Source organism: Pelodiscus sinensis, unplaced genomic scaffold, assembly GCF_049634645.1.
Source record: "Pelodiscus sinensis isolate JC-2024 unplaced genomic scaffold, ASM4963464v1 ctg39, whole genome shotgun sequence".
In the NCBI taxonomy this organism is placed as follows: domain Eukaryota; kingdom Metazoa; phylum Chordata; order Testudines; family Trionychidae; genus Pelodiscus; species Pelodiscus sinensis.
The window spans coordinates 1,021,901-1,039,158 of record NW_027466048.1 but is presented as its reverse complement, the minus strand read 5'-3'; the positions used below and the strand labels follow the sequence as shown (position 1 = coordinate 1,039,158).

Here is a 17,258-nt window from a genome sequence, read left to right as displayed (position 1 = left end):
GTGTGCGGCATTGGATCTGCTTTGCACCAGGATATCGCATTAACCTGACAGAAATTGATACAGAAATGCAAAGTGCCATTGGGTTTTGGTACCAAGATAATTAGATTCCTCCGTTCACTCTGTGACTCTTCAGTTACTCCCATCTTCAGCATTGCATTGAGTTCATGTCAGACGGCAATCCACATCTTCTGTGGGAGGGGGTGGTGAATGTCCCTCACTTTCTGCCCTCGACCTGTGTCAATGTGGTGGGTTATAAATTTTATCCATCCCAGGCGAGTAGCTAAACATCCTGAAAGTTATCCCAGAGGTGCAGTATCTGGTTTCATGTGGAGGAGAGGGGGCGGAGGCCTTCCCCCACTTCTGCCAGTTTTGGGTCTAGGGGTTCGTCCATCAGGGGTACGTCTACACTACAGAGAAGATTCAAGCTGCCACTGTCGATCTTCCCTGGTTTGAATTAGCAGGTGTAGTGAAGACAGCTGATTCGAACTGAAAGGGGCTCTCTGGTTGATGCTGGCCGTCTGCTTCTGCGAGGAGTAAGGGAAGTGGAAGAAAGAGTCTCTTGGACTTCCTGCAGTGTAGACAGAGCCAAAAGCCGAGTCAAGGCACTTCGACGTCAGCTATGCAATTAACGTAGCTGAAATTGCATATCTGAATTCAACCTTGCCCTGTAGTGCAGACCTACCCCTAGCAGACCTAGTTCTGGTCCCACGGGCAATGGTGCAATAAACATGGCTTCACAGGTCCCTCTTCTCCAGCACCCACCCAGACTGAGCTGTCTTGCTCCCTTTTGTGCTAGCCCAGCACTTGGAGCATGCCCAGTGTGGCTGGGAGGGCAGGATTTCCTCAGGCCACAGTGGATGGACCCCTTCTGCCCAGAGCGGGGTGTGCAGCCCCCTCACAGACGTTTTCATGGGACGAGTTCAGCCCCCCCCCCGTTCTCCCCATTGGCATGGCTGTTGTGGGTCACTGCTAGGGCCCATTTTAACAAACTCATTTCTCAGCAAGCTCCTCCCCCCACTCCTGCCTGGTCTGTCCCAGCATCCCGGCTACTGCCCGGCCACTGACCCCAGGGGTCCCGCCCCCAGGCCTGTAACCAATGCGAGGGGCCCCCTGGCCGCCTGGGCCTTTGCCAGCCGGAACCGTCAGACTCGGATCCAGCAGCTGGGGGTGGTGGGTAAATATTGTCCTAGGTGCGTGTGCCAGCCCCCGCCAGAGACCTGACCCGACCCTTCTGTGCCCGGCCCACAGGCGAAGCTCCGGCCCCAGAGTCTATATCAGGGCCCAGCAGGCTGGTCCCCGGCTCAGAGCGTGGGAGGGAGGAAGAAGGACTCAGAGGGGCGTGACGTGTGTGTGTCCCTTGTCCCAGCACGTCTGCCTGCACCCAGGAATGGGGGCCCCGGTAACCCCGGCCGGCCTGCTGCTCCTCCTGCACCTCACAGCTGGGACGTCTGCAGAGCCGTAAGCCCTGTCCGTGTCTGTCTGTCTGTCTGTGTGGTGGGCAGTGTGGGGGGTTGGAATCAGCCCAGGGCACTGGTGAGGAGGCTGCTTGACGGGAAAGTAAGGGGACAGATCCATTCTCCCCGGGAGCTCAGTCCCCGATGCTGGGACCCTCCTGGCCCCCCCTTGTCCTACCTCCAGAGGCAGACACCCCCTCTCTGTGCCTCAGCCCCTCTGTACCATGGGCTGGTAATCCCCTGGGGCCACCGGCTCCCTCAGCCACAGATCCAGTAATGGGTCTGTTCAGCCCCAGCACAGGGGCAGCTGAGAGGCCAGGGATGGACGGGGACTCAGCTCCTCTCTGTGCCCTGGGGGGCCTCCAGGTCTGTGGGGGTAGGATGGGGGGGGTGGGGGACAGGAGTGAAAGGGCCTTGCCCTGCCCTGTGGGTAGAGAGACAAATCAGCCTCCAGCAGCACAGAGCCAGCCCTGCCCCCATCAGAAGGAACCCCCTGGGCTGTGCCTCCCCTGCCCCCTCCCACGGTGCTGCCCCCTCCCCAGGCACTATGTGGTGGTGAGCCCAGCCCAGCTCTACCACCCGCACACGGGGACGGTGTCAGTTCATCTCAGCGACCTCAACGAGACCGTCCGGGTGAGCGTCCGGCTGGAGAGGGGGGAGGGGCTCAGCAATGTCACCCTGCTGGAGAGAGAGGTCCAGGAGCCCCGTCTGCGCGAGAACCTGAGCTTCCAGGTGAGCCCCCCCCACCCAGCCCGGCCCTGGCCATGGGCACCGAGCCCGTCAGCCCTGGGCCTGCAGCCCCAGCCCGGCCTCAGGCCTCAGGCACAGACTGATCCCGGCCCTGGCCATGGGCAGCTGTAGCCACAGAGCGTCCTTCAGCAGCGACAAGCCGGAGGGGGCAGGGATGGGGGCGCAGACGGAGCCTTGGCTTTCAGCTCCACCGAGCGCCCGCCTGCTGGGAGGCCCCTGGCTGGGCGGGAGGGTCCCACAGTTTGGTGAGGGCTGGAGCAGGGACTCGCGAACAGCCCTGCCTCGGGTGACCAGACGTCCTGTTTTTAAAGGGACTGGCCCGTATTTCAGCCCTCCTGCAGGTGCCTGATTTTTCTTAATGGAAGGCAAATTTGTCCACATTTTCTTTCTCTTCCCTGCTCCCACCAGCACCGGCTGGTCCTGCTGCTGGCCAGATCCCTGTTTGCTGCCAACTACCCCCAGGGATGGTGGGGTCCAGTGGCCGATGATGGCAGTGGGAGTGCAAAGCTCAGCCTGTCGCTCCCCCTGCTGTGTCCTCTCCCCGTGGGACCCCTCGAGCGTCAAAGCTGAGAATCCAGCTCCGCTGTGTGTGTGTTAACTGGGGCCCAGTCAGCTGATTGCTGTTGAACTCCCCTGAATACGAGTAGTTTCACCAGGCGTCCCATATTCAACACACGCTGCCAATGCCCCCCTGTGACAAGGTTTCAATCACCTTGTTAGATTGCCTGTGAGTCTTGAGTTGTTATAGTAACCCTGGGTCTGTGCCTCAGTTTCCCTGGGCACTGCACCAATGACTAGATGGGGGATGGGTATTTTGGATGTTCTACGCACTGACAGAGTCGCATCTGGCTGTGGATGGGGGTGCAGGGACCTCTCACTCTCCATACGTGTCAGTGACACCCCCCACCCCGCGCAGTAGTGGGTCTGCGCCCCGACCGGCCCGTCACTGGCCACTGTGGCCTTGCTGGGGTTCCCCTGTGCAGGTTCCAGCCCCGTCTCGGGGGCAGCAGGAAGCCGCAGAGCTGCACCTCTCGGTGCAGGGGGACACCCTGCAGTTCTCGGAGCGGACGACAGTGCTGCTGCGGGTGCTGGAGCCGGGGACCTTTGTGCAGACGGACAAGGCCGTCTACAAGCCGGGACAGACAGGTGAGGGGCAGGGGCTGCAGGAGGGGTTTGGTGGGGCCCCAGGCCCTTGGGAGGGACCCTGGGCTGTGGGGAGGGGAGGGGGGCTCCGGGGATACGGGACTCTCACTTGTAGGCCCCTGTCTGCACCCGGCCCAGGGGGTGAGAGGCCCAAAGCCTGAGCCCGTTTGGGGGCCTGCATGGAACCAAGGGGGGTCTCAGCCCATCCTTGGTGCTGGCTGCAGGGGCCCCGATCGGCCTCCTCTGGCAGCCTCCGCAGGGAGGCCGGGGTCTGGCCGGGCCCTGGAGGCTCAGCTCCCGGCAGCCGCCCAGGGCAGGGCCACGGCCCGTGGGCAGAGGCAGCGTGGGGAAGCTCGCGCCGCCCTGCCCGGGCTGTGCCCGTTGCGAGGGGTCACAGAGGCCGTCAGTGCCTGGGCGTCCGGCTGGCACCGTCCCCCGGGAATCACCCAGAGAACCAGGCCGGGGCTGACTCCCCTCTGCCTCTGCCCCTTTGCAGTGAAGTTTCGAATCGTCACTTTGGACAAAGACTTTGTTCCCAGCGCCAGGCCGGTGAGAGCGGGGGTGGGGTGAGAGCGGGGGTGGGGTGAGAGCGGGGGTGGGGTGAGAGCGGGGGTGGGGCAGACCGGTGGGGGCGGGGGTGGGGTGAGAGCAGGGGTAGTGTGAGAGCGGGGCTGGGGCAGGCCGGTGGGGGTGGGGGTGAGGGTGGGGTGAGAGCGGGGGCAGGGTGAGAGCGGGGGTGGGGCAGGCCGGTGGGGGCGGGGGTGGGGTGAGAGCGGGGGCGGGGCAGGCGGGGGGAGGGGGGAGGGCAGGGTAACAGGGTAACTCGTTACATGTGGCCTGTGAGGGTGGGGTGGGGCGGGGTGAAGGGGGTGAAGGGCAGGGTAACACATTCCACCAGGCATGTGAGAGCGGGGGCGGGGCAGAGCAGAGCGTGGGGGGGGAAGGCAGGGCAAACAGGCCGGTTAAAGGGGGGTGGGAGGAGGTATGAGGGCTGGTGAGAGTGGGGGTGGGAGGGGGTATCAGAGACACTCGGACCCTGGGCAGTCCCAGGCAGAGCCGTGGGGGGGGGGGGTCCTGTCCCTCTAACCGGCATCTCCTGTCTGTTTGCTTTGCAGCTGCCCCTGGTGACCCTGCAGGTCAGTCTGTCCCCCCAGCCTTCTCCTCCCGTCTGGCTCAGCCGAGGGCAGTGGGGGTGGGGGGGTCAGTCGTGGGGATCCCAGAGGGGTCTGGGCTCTGACCACAGGGTCCAGCAACCAGCCTAGGCCCCCCTGCCCGTGGGGTGCACAGGGTCCCAGAGCAGAGGGTGTTTCTGAGCCAGGCCACGTGGGGGTGGGGAGGGACATTTGTGCCGTCGGGTTACGTCCTCCCCACCCGTGTTTGCATCGTCTGGGGCTGTCCAGGGGCTGGGGGGTGGGGCCCTGGCTGGGATCCCTGCCTGAATCACTCATCCCGAATGTTCGCAGCCCCCACACGCTGGGTCAGGCCAGTGGGGAACTAAGTGGGGGCTCCCTTGGGAAGGGGGGGTGTCTCTGGGAGCTGCAGAGCAGGGGGGTGGAGGTTTGGGGAGGCTGCTTGGGGGAGGGGGACAGGGAACGTTACCACAGAGGCCTAGAGCTGAGATGGAGACGGTCCCTAGGGCTGTTCCCTGGGCTTTGTCCAGGCTGGAGATGGGAAGCCCACGGGAGCCTGTTCCCGAGCCGGTGCCCTTGGGTCAGGGTTGCAGGGTGTTGGTGGGAGGTACCGTGGGTGGTGGGAACTTGCCCAGGACTACCCGGCGGTGCCTGCTCCAGGCTAAGGAGAAGATCTGTGGCCCCAGCCGTCGATCCAGCCCCACCAGCAGCGCCAGGCACTCGGGGGCTGCCGGGTGGAGCCGTGTGCGGGCAGCGGCTGAGCAGGGCGTGTCCGTGTGCCAGGATCCCCACGGGAACCGCATCGCCCAGTGGCGAGATGTGACTCCGCAGCAGGGCATCGTGGATCTGTCCCTCCCGCTGGCTGCCGAGCCGGCCCTGGGGCCGTACGCCATCGAGGTGCAGGGGACCAGGCGTTGGTTCAGCGTGGAGGAGTACGGTGCGCAGCGGGGCCGGGGCAGCGACTGAGGGTGGGGAGGAGGATTCATGAGTCTCCTGGGGGTGATGTGTCTGGGGGTCCCTGGGAGCTCAGAGCCGTGGGACTGGCCCAGCCAGCACCATGAGACCCTGCACCTCTGTTCTGGGGTGTTGGGATTCTGGGGAGAGGAATTCAGGGTTCTTGCCCCTCGCGTCCCTGCCCCACTCTGCTCTGGGGCCTGGAGGAGGGGAATTGAGGCTCCCTGTTCCACTCTGCAGCTGGTTTCAACTTCATTTCATTTGTGGACCCCTGGGGAAGTCTCGGGCCTGTGGACACGGTTGCTTTTGGTGCAAGTGTGAAGCGCAAATGCACGCAGCAGAATGCAGAGCATGGGGCACATGGCTGTTGGGGTACTGACCCACCCCCGGGTTCGGCCTGCCAGGGGGCGTTCCTGAGCTTCGGACGGTCAGAGAAGCAGATCAACTCTTCTGGGCCTGTTCCCTTCCTAGTTCATGGACCCCTTCCATATAGTCTTGCCCCAGTTGGCCATAAGCCCTGCCAGAGGCCTCAGATGCTGCTGCTGAGCCTGATCCCTGTGGGTCCCAACCAGTCCCCATCGGCCTGCAGCCCCAACACCTCAGCGCTCAGACGCCCGGCCAATGAGACCCCCACGTGGCCCCTGCTCCTGGGGTCATTGGGGATGTAAAAGTGTAACTGTGTAAACGGGGAACCAAGGAGCCTGGGCCCATTAACGTTTACGGTCACACGGGGGTCCCCACGCTCACTGGCTCCTGGGGAGCCTCCCGCTGAAACTGTAGTTACTTAATTACACACTGTAGCATCCCCACTAGAGACCTTGCCCCTGAGTCCCCAGCCCCCCCGCTCCCCAGACACCCTGCTCCAGGCCCCCCAGTGTCACTGACCCCAACTGTCCCCCAGCGGCGTAGAACAGACTTGTCAGCACAGTAACCGGGAACATGCAGTAAATGCCTTCTTGGGAAAGGGGAGCCCAGAACCTGGCCCTCCCCTCTGTGCCCAGAGTCCTCTCAGACCCCCAGCTGCCTGGTCCCAGCCCCTCCCCCAGGAATATCTCTGCCCTTTGTCCTGCTTCCTGGGCAAAAGGTGTCACCTGGTCACATCCCCTCCTGGGTCAGGTGACGAAGGCATTGGCCATTGTTTACATGCAGGCAGATGGGCAGCCTCTCTGTGGCAGTCACACCCAAAATTCCCATCACCATCTAGGCAAGGAGTAGTACTCAGGGAAACTGAGGCACACCCATGGGGTTACTATAGGACAGCAGAACTCACAGGCAAGAGAACAAGGTGAATAACATCCCCCCTTCCTCACATCTCGCCCCCTTCAAGGCAGAGCTGAGCGGGGTCACTTCGTCCTGCTCTTCCTTCTCCCAGTCCTGCCGGTGCTGGGGGCCGTGGGAGCAGCCAGAGGGAGGGGGCTGGGGCAAACAGGGCCATTAGCAGTGGCTCTCAGGGTGCCATTTCTGACAGCTCCCCCCATCCCAGCATGGAGCTCACATCTTGTGAGGAACCCCCCGAGCTGGGGCTGTGGGTCCTTTCCACCCCCTCCCTCTCTGCCCTCCAGAGCCGCCCAAGTTCGAAGTGACCCTCCAGCTGCCCCCCGTGGTGACGGTGCTGGACAAGACGCTCCACCTGCGGGTGTGTGGCCGGTGAGTGCGAACCCAGCCCTGCCGGGCCAGTAAAGGGGGAGTGACTCCCCTGGAACTGACTCCCTTCCCCTGCGGCTCTTTGACCAGGTTGTGACATGTCCCTGTCCCCCCCCCCCGCCTTTGTCTCTGTGCTGGGGGGGTCACCCTGCCACCCAAACCCCCACCCACCCCAGCAAGGGACCCTCTCCCACTTCCCCTTTCTCTTCCCTCTGCTGCACAGATACACCGACGGGAAGCCCGTGCTGGGGAGGGTCCAGGCCACCCTGTGTCGGCTCAGAAATCAGCGGTTCGATTATTTTTATGATACGTTCCCAGGCGTGTGTGTAGATCTCGCGGGCCTGGTGAGTGCGACTGGGAGGCAGAATGTGCCGCGCTGCTGGCTGCCGGGGCGGGGGGGGGGAGGAACTGTTACTTGTGAGTCTCATGAACATTTCTCTGGGATCCTTCATCCTCCCTTTGCAGCCTGGGGCCTGATCCTGCTCTCATCTGCCCCGGGGGTAAAATGGGAGGGGCCCAGGGTTGACAATAGGGAGACCCTGGTGTAAGTGCAGGTGAATCAGGCCCCGGATCCCTTGGGGCTCCCCACTTTGGGTAGGGGGCTGTCACAGAATCATAGAGCTGGAAGAGACCTCAGGAGGGCATCAAGCCCAGCTCCCCTGCCCAAGGCAGGATCAGTCCCAGCTATGTGGCCAGTGTCCCTGTCTATTTTCCCCTTCGTGGGTGGAATCACTGTTGCTTGTGCAGCACCATGTAGAGATGTGCCCCACCAGCAGACACACAAAGCCTCGAGTTCTTCTTCAGGTGATGTCCCCGTGGATGCTCCACTGTGGGTGTTGGGTCGTCCCGGAGCCACAGGTCAGAGCTTTTCTAGCAGTTGTTGGCACCTCATGCCATTTGTGCACTGGCACTTTACACACAGCCCGACACTCCCTCTCCAGTCCCTCACTTACTGCCCTCGGTCTCGTCTTTCACCTCAGGCGCTCATCCTCCTCACGTAGGTCGTTAGCTTAGTTTGCAGTTTTCTTAGTTAATTGCTTATTTGTTCTTTATTCTTGTTCTGGTTACCTATTTAAAAAAAAAGAGTTTTTCTGTTGCTAAGGGAGCTGTGGGGCAACTCCCAACTGAACGCCAACTCGCTTGACTAATCTCAGCCCTTATCCGCCACTTTTCTTTCCCCCATTTAAAGAAAAAAGTCTGAGAAGAAGCCGAGGGGGCCAATCCAGAAAATTAACCACTGGGCCCACCATCAAGCTCAACGGGGATCAAAAAATACAACACATGTCAGGACTGCAACCCTGTTTTGGATGGCCACTCAGCATGTATTCATTGTCTTGGGGAAGCTCATGTCCCTCAAAAATGTGAACACTGCTGCAGCCTCAGGACTAGGGTCCGGAATGACAGGGAGCTTTGGCTCTGCGTGATCCTCTTTGAAAAGGCTATGCAGCCCACTTGCAAATCACAGCCATCTAGACCTCCTGTGCAGGCTGTTGAAAAGAGGGCTGTCTCCTCCTTGCCGAGAAATCACTCAAAGAGAGCCTCTCCTGCAAGATCTCTCCCCCCCCCCACCCAGAGTGAGTGTCAAGGCTTCTTCCCCTCTCTGGCATGATAAGTGCAGAAGTGGGGGGCTGCAAGTACCCCAAAACCTTATCTTTCCAGGCTTTGGTATAAAGCTTCCCCCCTAGATTTTGGGGATAAAAAAATCCACTGCCACCATCAAATAATGATAAGGAAACCAGGGAGAGACCACTTGGAAATCTCAGCCCCAAAAGTAAAACCAGGACACAAAAATTAACCAGTACCAGGTTAATAAAAAGAAAAGAGAAAGAACTGTAATTATCACCACAATATTCCTGTTGCAAGCATAATGACTAGATGGAAACGTCACAAATTAATATACTCATGGAGGGTATGACGGGGCGGCAGGGGCCGCGGACGCTAGCCCTGCGCCCCACACTCAAGCGCCGGGTGACGTAGCTGCCGGGGAGACGGGGTGGCTCTGCCGAGCCTGTTCGGAGGCGACTGACCGCGCAGGCGCTGTCGGCCCCCGAACAAGCGCCCGGGGGCGGGGGAGCGGAGGACTCAGCGCGCTGGCGCTGGCATCCCTGGAAAGGGGCGCCGGCTTCAAAAGATGACTCCCGACCGGGAGCAGGGAGGTGGAGGAAGGCACGGCCGAGGTGGACCGGGCCAGCAGAGACCCGGACCAACACCGACAGGGCGCCGGAGGCACCAACGGCGGATCAACGCAGCGTGAAGAGGTGAATCCCCTCCCCTCCCCTGACAAGGCGAGGATGGACAAGGAATAGCCGAGACGGAGGAAGTAGCCCAGGACAAGGTCAGGGAGACCCGGGGACCGGCGAGTTGTGGCCATGGCCCCCCCGGTCGGGCAGCGCATTGAGGATGCCTACCCTTAAGGTCCTGGGCTGGGACCTGGAGAGGGGGAGGGCCCAGGTCCCCCTCCGCCTCAGAGAACCCCTATAAAGACTGACAGTGCAGTTGCGACCGGCGGCTAAGGGTTCCCCCCCTCCCACGGGGGAGGGCCCCCACACGGGCCAGACGGGTCGGTGTGTGACAGAGGGATTCCACCATGGGCCAAAACTTAGTTACAATGTAGAGGAAAACCCATTTTTAAATGCACAGACATCAGATTCCCATTCCCAAACCATAAAACAATAAAACCTAATGGATTTATCTAAACTTTACCCTACTTACAGTCTTTGAGAGAAACTGCTCCGAGACAAAGGAGGGAAAACCCCCAAATTCCTTTGTCCCAGTTTGAAGTTCCTACCTACATTCCTATTGGCTGACTCTACCTGGCTTAGGTAAGTGACATAGTTAACCCCTTAGTCCCCAGGCTGCTGGCTAACCCTCATGGTCATGACAGTGAGCAAGGGAGATACACTGGGCACCTCTGATACTGTGGCGCTGAGACCATCTAGCAGTGCTGCTTCTGCAACCTCCTGCACTGCTTTGGTGCTGACCCAGTCTCCTCGGCATTGGAAAGGTCCCGCTCACAGACTGTGACACCGGTGCTCGCGAGATCACAAGACTCGGCACTGGCAGAGGTGATGGCACCGGCACCCAAATAGCTGCCCCAAAAATCATTGGAGCTACGTTCTGTGACATCGGCACCGATAAAAGACCACCTGAATGACAAACGTGCAGCTCTGCTGAGACCTGACTGGGAATCCTTGGCACCGGGAGACATGACAGACGCTATTCTTCCCTCCCTCTATCTAGGGAACTCTTCCCGGTACCGTTTTCATCCTGCGCTTCTTGGGGCTCTGTGAGATCTCCAGTGTTCTCTGTGCGTACCTCTCTCGGACAGGAAGCTCGGAGAAGTGTCTTTTCCTTACAACGCTCCTCCTGCACTACATCTCCCGACACTCTTCCCGCACTACAACTGTTATTCTGATCGCAACAGACCTGGCCACCCGTCGTGGTAATCAGAGTGGCCACTTCCTCCACCTCACTGTCCACTCCACTGGCCACCATGGGAACACTGTGGTTCTTGTAGATTTAATTCTTCAGTTCCATCTATCACACCAGCCTCACCCTCTCACCCTCCCAACCACAGTGGATTCGGAAGAAGAGGAGGGCCAAATCCAGGATGAACAAACTGAGACACGTGCTCCTGGGGATTCTCCTACAGATAATTCTTCCTCATCCCCTGATGAAGCTGTGATCCCAGAGGATACGTATCCCACCGATGACTTGAAACAGTTTACAAGAAGTTTTTCAAAGGGGAGCCTCGAGCCTGCAGCACCAGGAGCTGGAGGAAGAACAACTCGGCCTCCTGAGAAATATCAGCCCTGCTTCTCAGGGACAGATCGCGTTGCCCATCGATGAGGCCATTGATCACTCTGCCCATTATGGGGGTATTGGTCGAGATATGGCGAACCCCAGTTTCCACCCAACCCACATGCAAAGGAGTTGGCAGGAGTATTTTGTGCTGCCTAAGGACTTAGTCTTCCTTTCTTCTCATCTGCAACCCAACTCTTCAGTAATGGATGTGGTTAATCATCACTCTAGGGTGTCATTCAGTAACGCGGCTGCTGGGCCCTATTTCTGTTTCAAAACTGGAGTGGAGCGAGGAAGCTTCAGGAGTCACTCCTGCCCCCAATGGGAGCATGTTTGAATACCAGGCAGTCAAGAAGAACCACGCCCCCTCTTCTGGCTCAGTTATTCACTGAAGCACACGGCCAGGCCAGCAGGCAGGCTGGCTGGGAAACATTTTAAGCTCTGAAAACCTTAGCTCTGCAGGCAGGCAGGCTGGTTTGGCTGCTGGCTGATAAGTCTCCTGGCCACAGCCTGCCTCTGGGTATGTCTACACTAGAAAGTTAGTTCGAACTAACGGACGTTAGTTCGAACTAACTTTCCTATGCGCTACACTAGCGCTCCGCTAGTTCGAATTTGAATCGAACTAGCGGAGCGCTTAGTTCGAACTAGGTAAACCTCATTTTACGAGGACTAACGCCTAGTTCGAACTAGCTAGTTCGAACTAAGGGCTGTGTAGCCCTTTAGTTCGAACTAGTGGGAGGCTAGCCCTCCCCAGGTTTCCCTGGTGGCCACTCTGGCCAACACCAGGGAAACTCTATGCCCCCCTCCCGGCCCCGGATCCCTTAAAGGGGCACGGGCTGGCTACGGTGCCCGTGCCAGGTGCAAGCCTGCCAGCACCCAGCTAGCAGACCCTGCACCTGGCACGGCACAGAGCCACCCACCCGATGCCCCCCAGCCCACCCCCTCTTGCCGGGACCAGGCTGGCGGCTCCCGGGAGCTTCCCCTGGACTGCAAGAGGCGGGCACCTTCCTGGGCTAGTGCGGACATCGTGGACCTCGTCCACGATCTCCGCACTAGGCACAGGAAAGTGGCCGTCTAGGGCAGGAGAGCTGCCAGCCTGGCCACCCAGGACCAGGTGTGCATGAAAATCAAGGGGGTCCACTGAGACCCCCGACACTGAGCCCTGAGCTTACAATGGCCGTCCTGGGTCAGACCAAAGGTCCATCTAGCCCAGTAGCCTGTCTGCCAACAGCGGCCAACCCTAGGGACCCTGGAGGGGATGGACCGAAGACAATGACCAAGCCATTTGTCTCGTGCCATCCCTCTCCAGCCTTCCACAAACTTTGGGCAGGGATACCACTCCTACCCTCTGGCTAATAGGACTCCATGGACCCAACCTCCATCACTTGATCTCACTTCCCTTTAAACTCTGTTCTAGTTGTAGCCTTCACAGCCTCCTGCAGCAAGGAGTTCCACAGGTTAACTATTTGCTTTGTCAACAACAACAACTTTCTGTTACTACTTTGAAGCCTGCTACCCATTCCTTTCCTTTGGTGTCCTCTAGTCCTTCTTTATGGGAACTCATGAAGAACTTTTCTGAATGCACCCTCTCCACCCAACCCCTGCTTTTAGAGACCTCTATCCTGTCCCCCCTCCGTCTCCTCTTTTCTAAGCTGAACAGTCCCAGTCTCTGTAGCCTCTCTTCATCTGGGACCTGTTCCCAACCCCTGATCATGTTAATTGCCCTCCCCTCTCCCAGCCTTTCTCTTCCCCTCTCCCACCTCCTTTTCCCAGTCTCCCCCAGTTTTTTTCAATAAAGACAGAGTCAATGTTGGAAGAAACGTTATCTTTATTTTGTACATCAATAAGAAGGGGGGCTAGGGAAGGGCAAGTGGAAGGAGGTGAGGGAGGAATGGGGTACGAGCCCCCGATGGGGAGGACTGGGCTGGCTCTGCGGGCTTCTGGGGGTGGAAGCTCTCCTGCAGCCCCCCAATTACTCCCTCTCCCCAGATGGCAGCCTGCGGCAAGTGCAGCCGGGCTGATGGCCGAGTGGTGTGATGTGCCCAGTGTGGGCACTCAGGGCACTCCAAGCCAGAACTTCTTTGCAAGCGGGGCACCCCTTAGAACTGTGTGTCCGGGGTGGGGGTCGGGACCCTTTAAGCGCAGCCCTCGGCTAGCCTGAGACAGTATCTCCATGCTCTAAGTCCTCCTTTTATGCCCTGCCGGCACTGCTTCCAGCCATCATTAAGCCCTGTTCAGAGTCCACTCAATGTGGACTTACTAGTTCGAACTAGCAAAACGCTAGTTCGAACTAGTTTTTAGTTCTAGATGCGTTAGTTCGAACTAGCTTAGTTCGAATTAACTAATTCGAACTAAGTTAGTTCGAACTAGCGCTGTAGTGTAGACGTACCCTCTGACACCCCAGCCCCTCCCTGCCCCAATCCTTTGCCCCTCACTCAACATATCCAAACCCTCTGTCCCCTTCTTGCACCCATACCCCCTCCCAGATCAGCTGCCCCAATCTCCTGCTCCAAATCACAATCCCCTTCTACTCTGAGTCACGTCCCAAACCCCTGCACTCAAGTCCCCTGCTCTAGGTCACAACCACTTGCTTTACCCAAACTCCTTCCCAGACTCCAGTCTCCCTTCTGCACCCCAATCTCCTACCTAAAGCTCCCCTCTGCACCCAACCTCCATCCCAGACTCTACACCTCCTCCATTAATGTCATGGAAGAGTGCGGCCCTCAACCGCTTTCCAAAATATTGGAATGACCCCTGTCATAAATTATTGCCTACCCCTGCTCTAAGGCTACACAATTCAAATCCGTTCTCAGTGACAGAGAGCACAGGAAGCTAGATTGTTTGGCAGGGGCTACATTCCTCTGCCACATTGCAGCTTGGAATCACAAACTATTCGGCACGTCTAGTGAACCATGACTTTGAGAAGTGTTACAAACTAGCTGAATGAATGGAACATTTCTCAGACTCCAGAAGGCCCATACTCAGATTGGTCATCCACGAGGGACATACCATTGTCCGTACTGCTTTACAATTCTCACTTGATGTGGCTGACACGGCGGCGAAGCCGACAGCTCCAGTGGTCATGAGGCCCAGGGCTTCGTGGCTTCAAGCAGTGGGAGCGCCCAGGGAGTTGCAGTCTAAGATGGATAAACAGAAGCTCTTCGCAGCCAAGATGGTCGATGTCCTCCATAGCAGCAAGGACTCCCTAGCGCTGGGCATGTGTGCACCACTGTATCGACAGGAGCTCTATACCCCTTAGAACAGGAACAAGGACAATTATTACAACCAACACAGCAAGGGTCATATGACTACAATGGACCTAGACAACAGCCTCAGAAGACACGCCCACCCCAATTCCACTCCTCAGGCTCCCAGGCTGCAAAGCAGCAGATTTGAACCTTTGGTCGAGGGTCTGCCTGAGCTCCCCATGCATCCAGTGCCAACAGGCCAGTATCATCTTTTTGCCCACAGACTCTGGCCCTTTTTCCTCCACTGCAACTCCATAACATTGGACCAGTGGGTGCTAGAAATCATTCATACGGGATACACCGTTCCTTTCACTTCACTTCCCTCTAATGTACCTCCGCCCCGTCCCTCTTCAGGGACTAGGTATGTTAAATATCAGTTAATTAAATAGTTGAGTAACCTCATGAATTGCTATAGGTTAGTCGACTATTCTATAGTCCCCAGGGGCAGCAGCGTGGAGTAGCAGCAGCCCCTGTCCGGGGTGGGGGGGGAGGATCTGAGCTCCTGGACCTGGAGTGATCTGGAAATAAGCTGGGCTGCCTGCCTGCCTGGCCACTAATACACTTTAAATGCAGAGCTGCAGCAGGGGTGGGTCCCAGACCCAGTGTGAGCCAGGACTGAGCTGGGTTGTTGGCCAGCCTGTTAAAAAAATTACTGGTGGTGGTGGGGTATGTGTGAAGAAATGTGTATAGTCTATAGCATTGACCTATAAGCTTTTGCTTATCAGACATTACAGAGTCCTACCGCTTGGCCTATCCTCCACCCCCGGGTCTTTTCAGAGGTCCTCACAGTAGTGACAGCTTACCTTCGACAGCAGGGGGTCATGATTTTTCCCTACCTAAATGACTGCCTCATAAAGGGCGGCTTATGTACAGAAGCAACCAGCATGGTCTTTAGGACCAGACACCTGTTCCATCATCTGGGATTCCTGATAAACAAACAGAAATCAACTCTGGATCCCGTTCAGGACATAGAGTTCATTGGGGTTCGCCTCAACTCCTTATCTGCCTGAGCCCTTCTACTACCGTACTTACCTGTTCTGAGTTGATGGTCCATATGGCCACTACCATACATTGTCCAACATGTGCACCTACATTTCCCTGCCCTGCATCACTGGCTAGCATCAGTCTATACGCCATCACGTCACCCCCTTCACAAGCTAGTTACCATCTCCAAGTACATGTTGGACTCTCTGAAATGGCGGACATCACCCAACAGTCTTCTTATGCGGGTCCCCTTCTCTCGACCCAAATCAACTGTACTGATCACGATTGACACCTCCCTGCAAGAGCATGCCTCTCAGGGCAGGTGATTGCCACACAAAACTGTTCTACCCATCAATCTTCTTGAGCTCAAAGTCGCAAAGAATGCGCTCAGACATTTTGTTCCCACCATTGCCAATCGCTTCGTTCACATATTCACAGACAATATGATTACCATGTTTTATCTCAACAGGCAGGGGGGTGCCTGCTCTCCATCCCGTTGTGTAGAAGCATTCCACCTTTGGAACTGGTGTATTCATCATGGGGTCACTTTACGAGCATCATACCTACATGGTGTGAACAATGCTATGGCAGATGCTTTGAGCCACAAGTTTCCACTGACCACGAGTGGGAGTTGCATCCAGTTGTGTTCGCCTCTGTCTTCCACCGGTGGGGCTATCCATCAATAGACCTTTTTGCAACCCTCCACAACGCCAAGTGTCCTTGCTTCTGTTCCCACACAGGACTGGGTGAGGGATCGTTGGGCAACACCTGCCTAATCCATTGGAACAAACCACTATATTCTGCTTTCCCACTGCTTCCACTTATCCCAAGCATCTTATGCAAGATTCAGTCCGATAAAGCTTGAGTCATCTTGATAGCTCCTTCATGGTCCATGCATATGTGGTTCCCATACTTCCAAAGCATGTCCATCGAACCACCATATCCACTTCCACAATGCCACAACTTCCTCTCCCAGAATCAAGGCAAATTACTACACCCTCAGCCTCAGACCCTTCACCTTCTCTGGTTCCACGGTGCTGAATCCCTGGGCTGGGAACAGGTGAGAACAGTTCTTCTCCCCAGCAGAAGGCCATTTACCAGAGTCATTTACCTGCAGAAATGGAAATGGTTCTCTTCCTGGAGTCAGCAGATTCAGTCTGATATTCGCACTCACTGCTTCCTTGTGTTCTTAACACCCCTGAAGGGTGGGGGCCCATCCATTTCTGCTCTCAAGGTACATCTCACAGTGATAGTGGCCTGGCACGAGTAGGTTGACAGATCATCTGTCTTAGTTCATCCTATCACCAGGAGGTTCCGTAAAGGCCTCTAGAAACTCTACCCTCTGCATAGGGCCCCAGCGCCCTCCTGGGACTTGAACTTGGTTTTAGATTGCCTTATGAGGCCCCCTTCGAGCCCTTGGTGACTTACACATCCCTTTCTTTCTAATGAAGGTGCTGTTTCTGATAGCCATTACCTCTGCAAGCAGGGTTAGCAAGACTGGGGCTTTGACGGTGGGCCTGCCTTATAGGGTTTTTACCAAGGACAAAGTAACCTTGAAGCCACATCCAACTTTTTTAACCAAAGTCTGCACCTTGTTCCACATCAATGAGCCCATAGTTTCACCTGTATTCTTCCCCAAACCTCATGCATCCCCCAGGGACGCTATGCTCCATACCCTGCATGTTGAAGGGCATTGGCCTTTCACATAGACAGGACTCAGGCCTTCTGTAAGTCTCCACGTCTTTTTGTATCTATCACAGAACACTCAAAGGGCACAGCGATTTCAGCCCAGCGGATTTCTAAATAGGTATCATCCTACATAATACGCTGCCGTTCTTTCTGCAATAAGCTGTTGGCAGCTCCACCAAGAGCACACTATACCCGCACTACTGCAACTTCTATGATTTTTTTTGAACAATGTGGCCCTTAAGGATATTTACTGGGCAGAGACTTGGTCATCTGACCACACCTTTGCCAGGCATTACATCATTATGCCTCAGCTGACAGCTGGCACAGCAGTGGCTACAGCTGTCCTGATCTCATCCACCAGGCAGTGACTCCGAGCCCCACCATCCAGGCTGAGTTCTGCTTTGTAGTCACCCATAGTGGAGCACCACAGAGGCATCACCCAAAGAAGAAGAGGAAGTTAC

General features: G+C 57.2%; 1 protein-coding gene across 2 annotated transcripts in view; it reads left to right on the top strand.

Annotated features, from left to right (window-relative positions):
• The first annotated feature begins 951 nt into the window (after positions 1–951).
• The window catches only part of LOC112545886 (alpha-2-macroglobulin-like protein 1), an 87,249-nt gene continuing 70,942 nt past the window's right edge, over positions 952–17,258 (top strand). For both annotated transcript variants that reach the window (XM_075918658.1, XM_075918657.1), the window contains exons 1-8: positions 952–1,458; positions 1,997–2,186; positions 3,188–3,350; positions 3,844–3,896; positions 4,463–4,483; positions 5,261–5,414; positions 6,994–7,078; positions 7,299–7,419. In XM_075918658.1, coding sequence (XP_075774773.1) covers positions 1,097–1,458; positions 1,997–2,186; positions 3,188–3,350; positions 3,844–3,896; positions 4,463–4,483; positions 5,261–5,414; positions 6,994–7,078; positions 7,299–7,419 — 1,149 coding nt within the window. In that variant the 5' untranslated portion in view covers positions 952–1,096. The remainder of the gene's footprint in view (positions 1,459–1,996; positions 2,187–3,187; positions 3,351–3,843; positions 3,897–4,462; positions 4,484–5,260; positions 5,415–6,993; positions 7,079–7,298; positions 7,420–17,258) is intronic.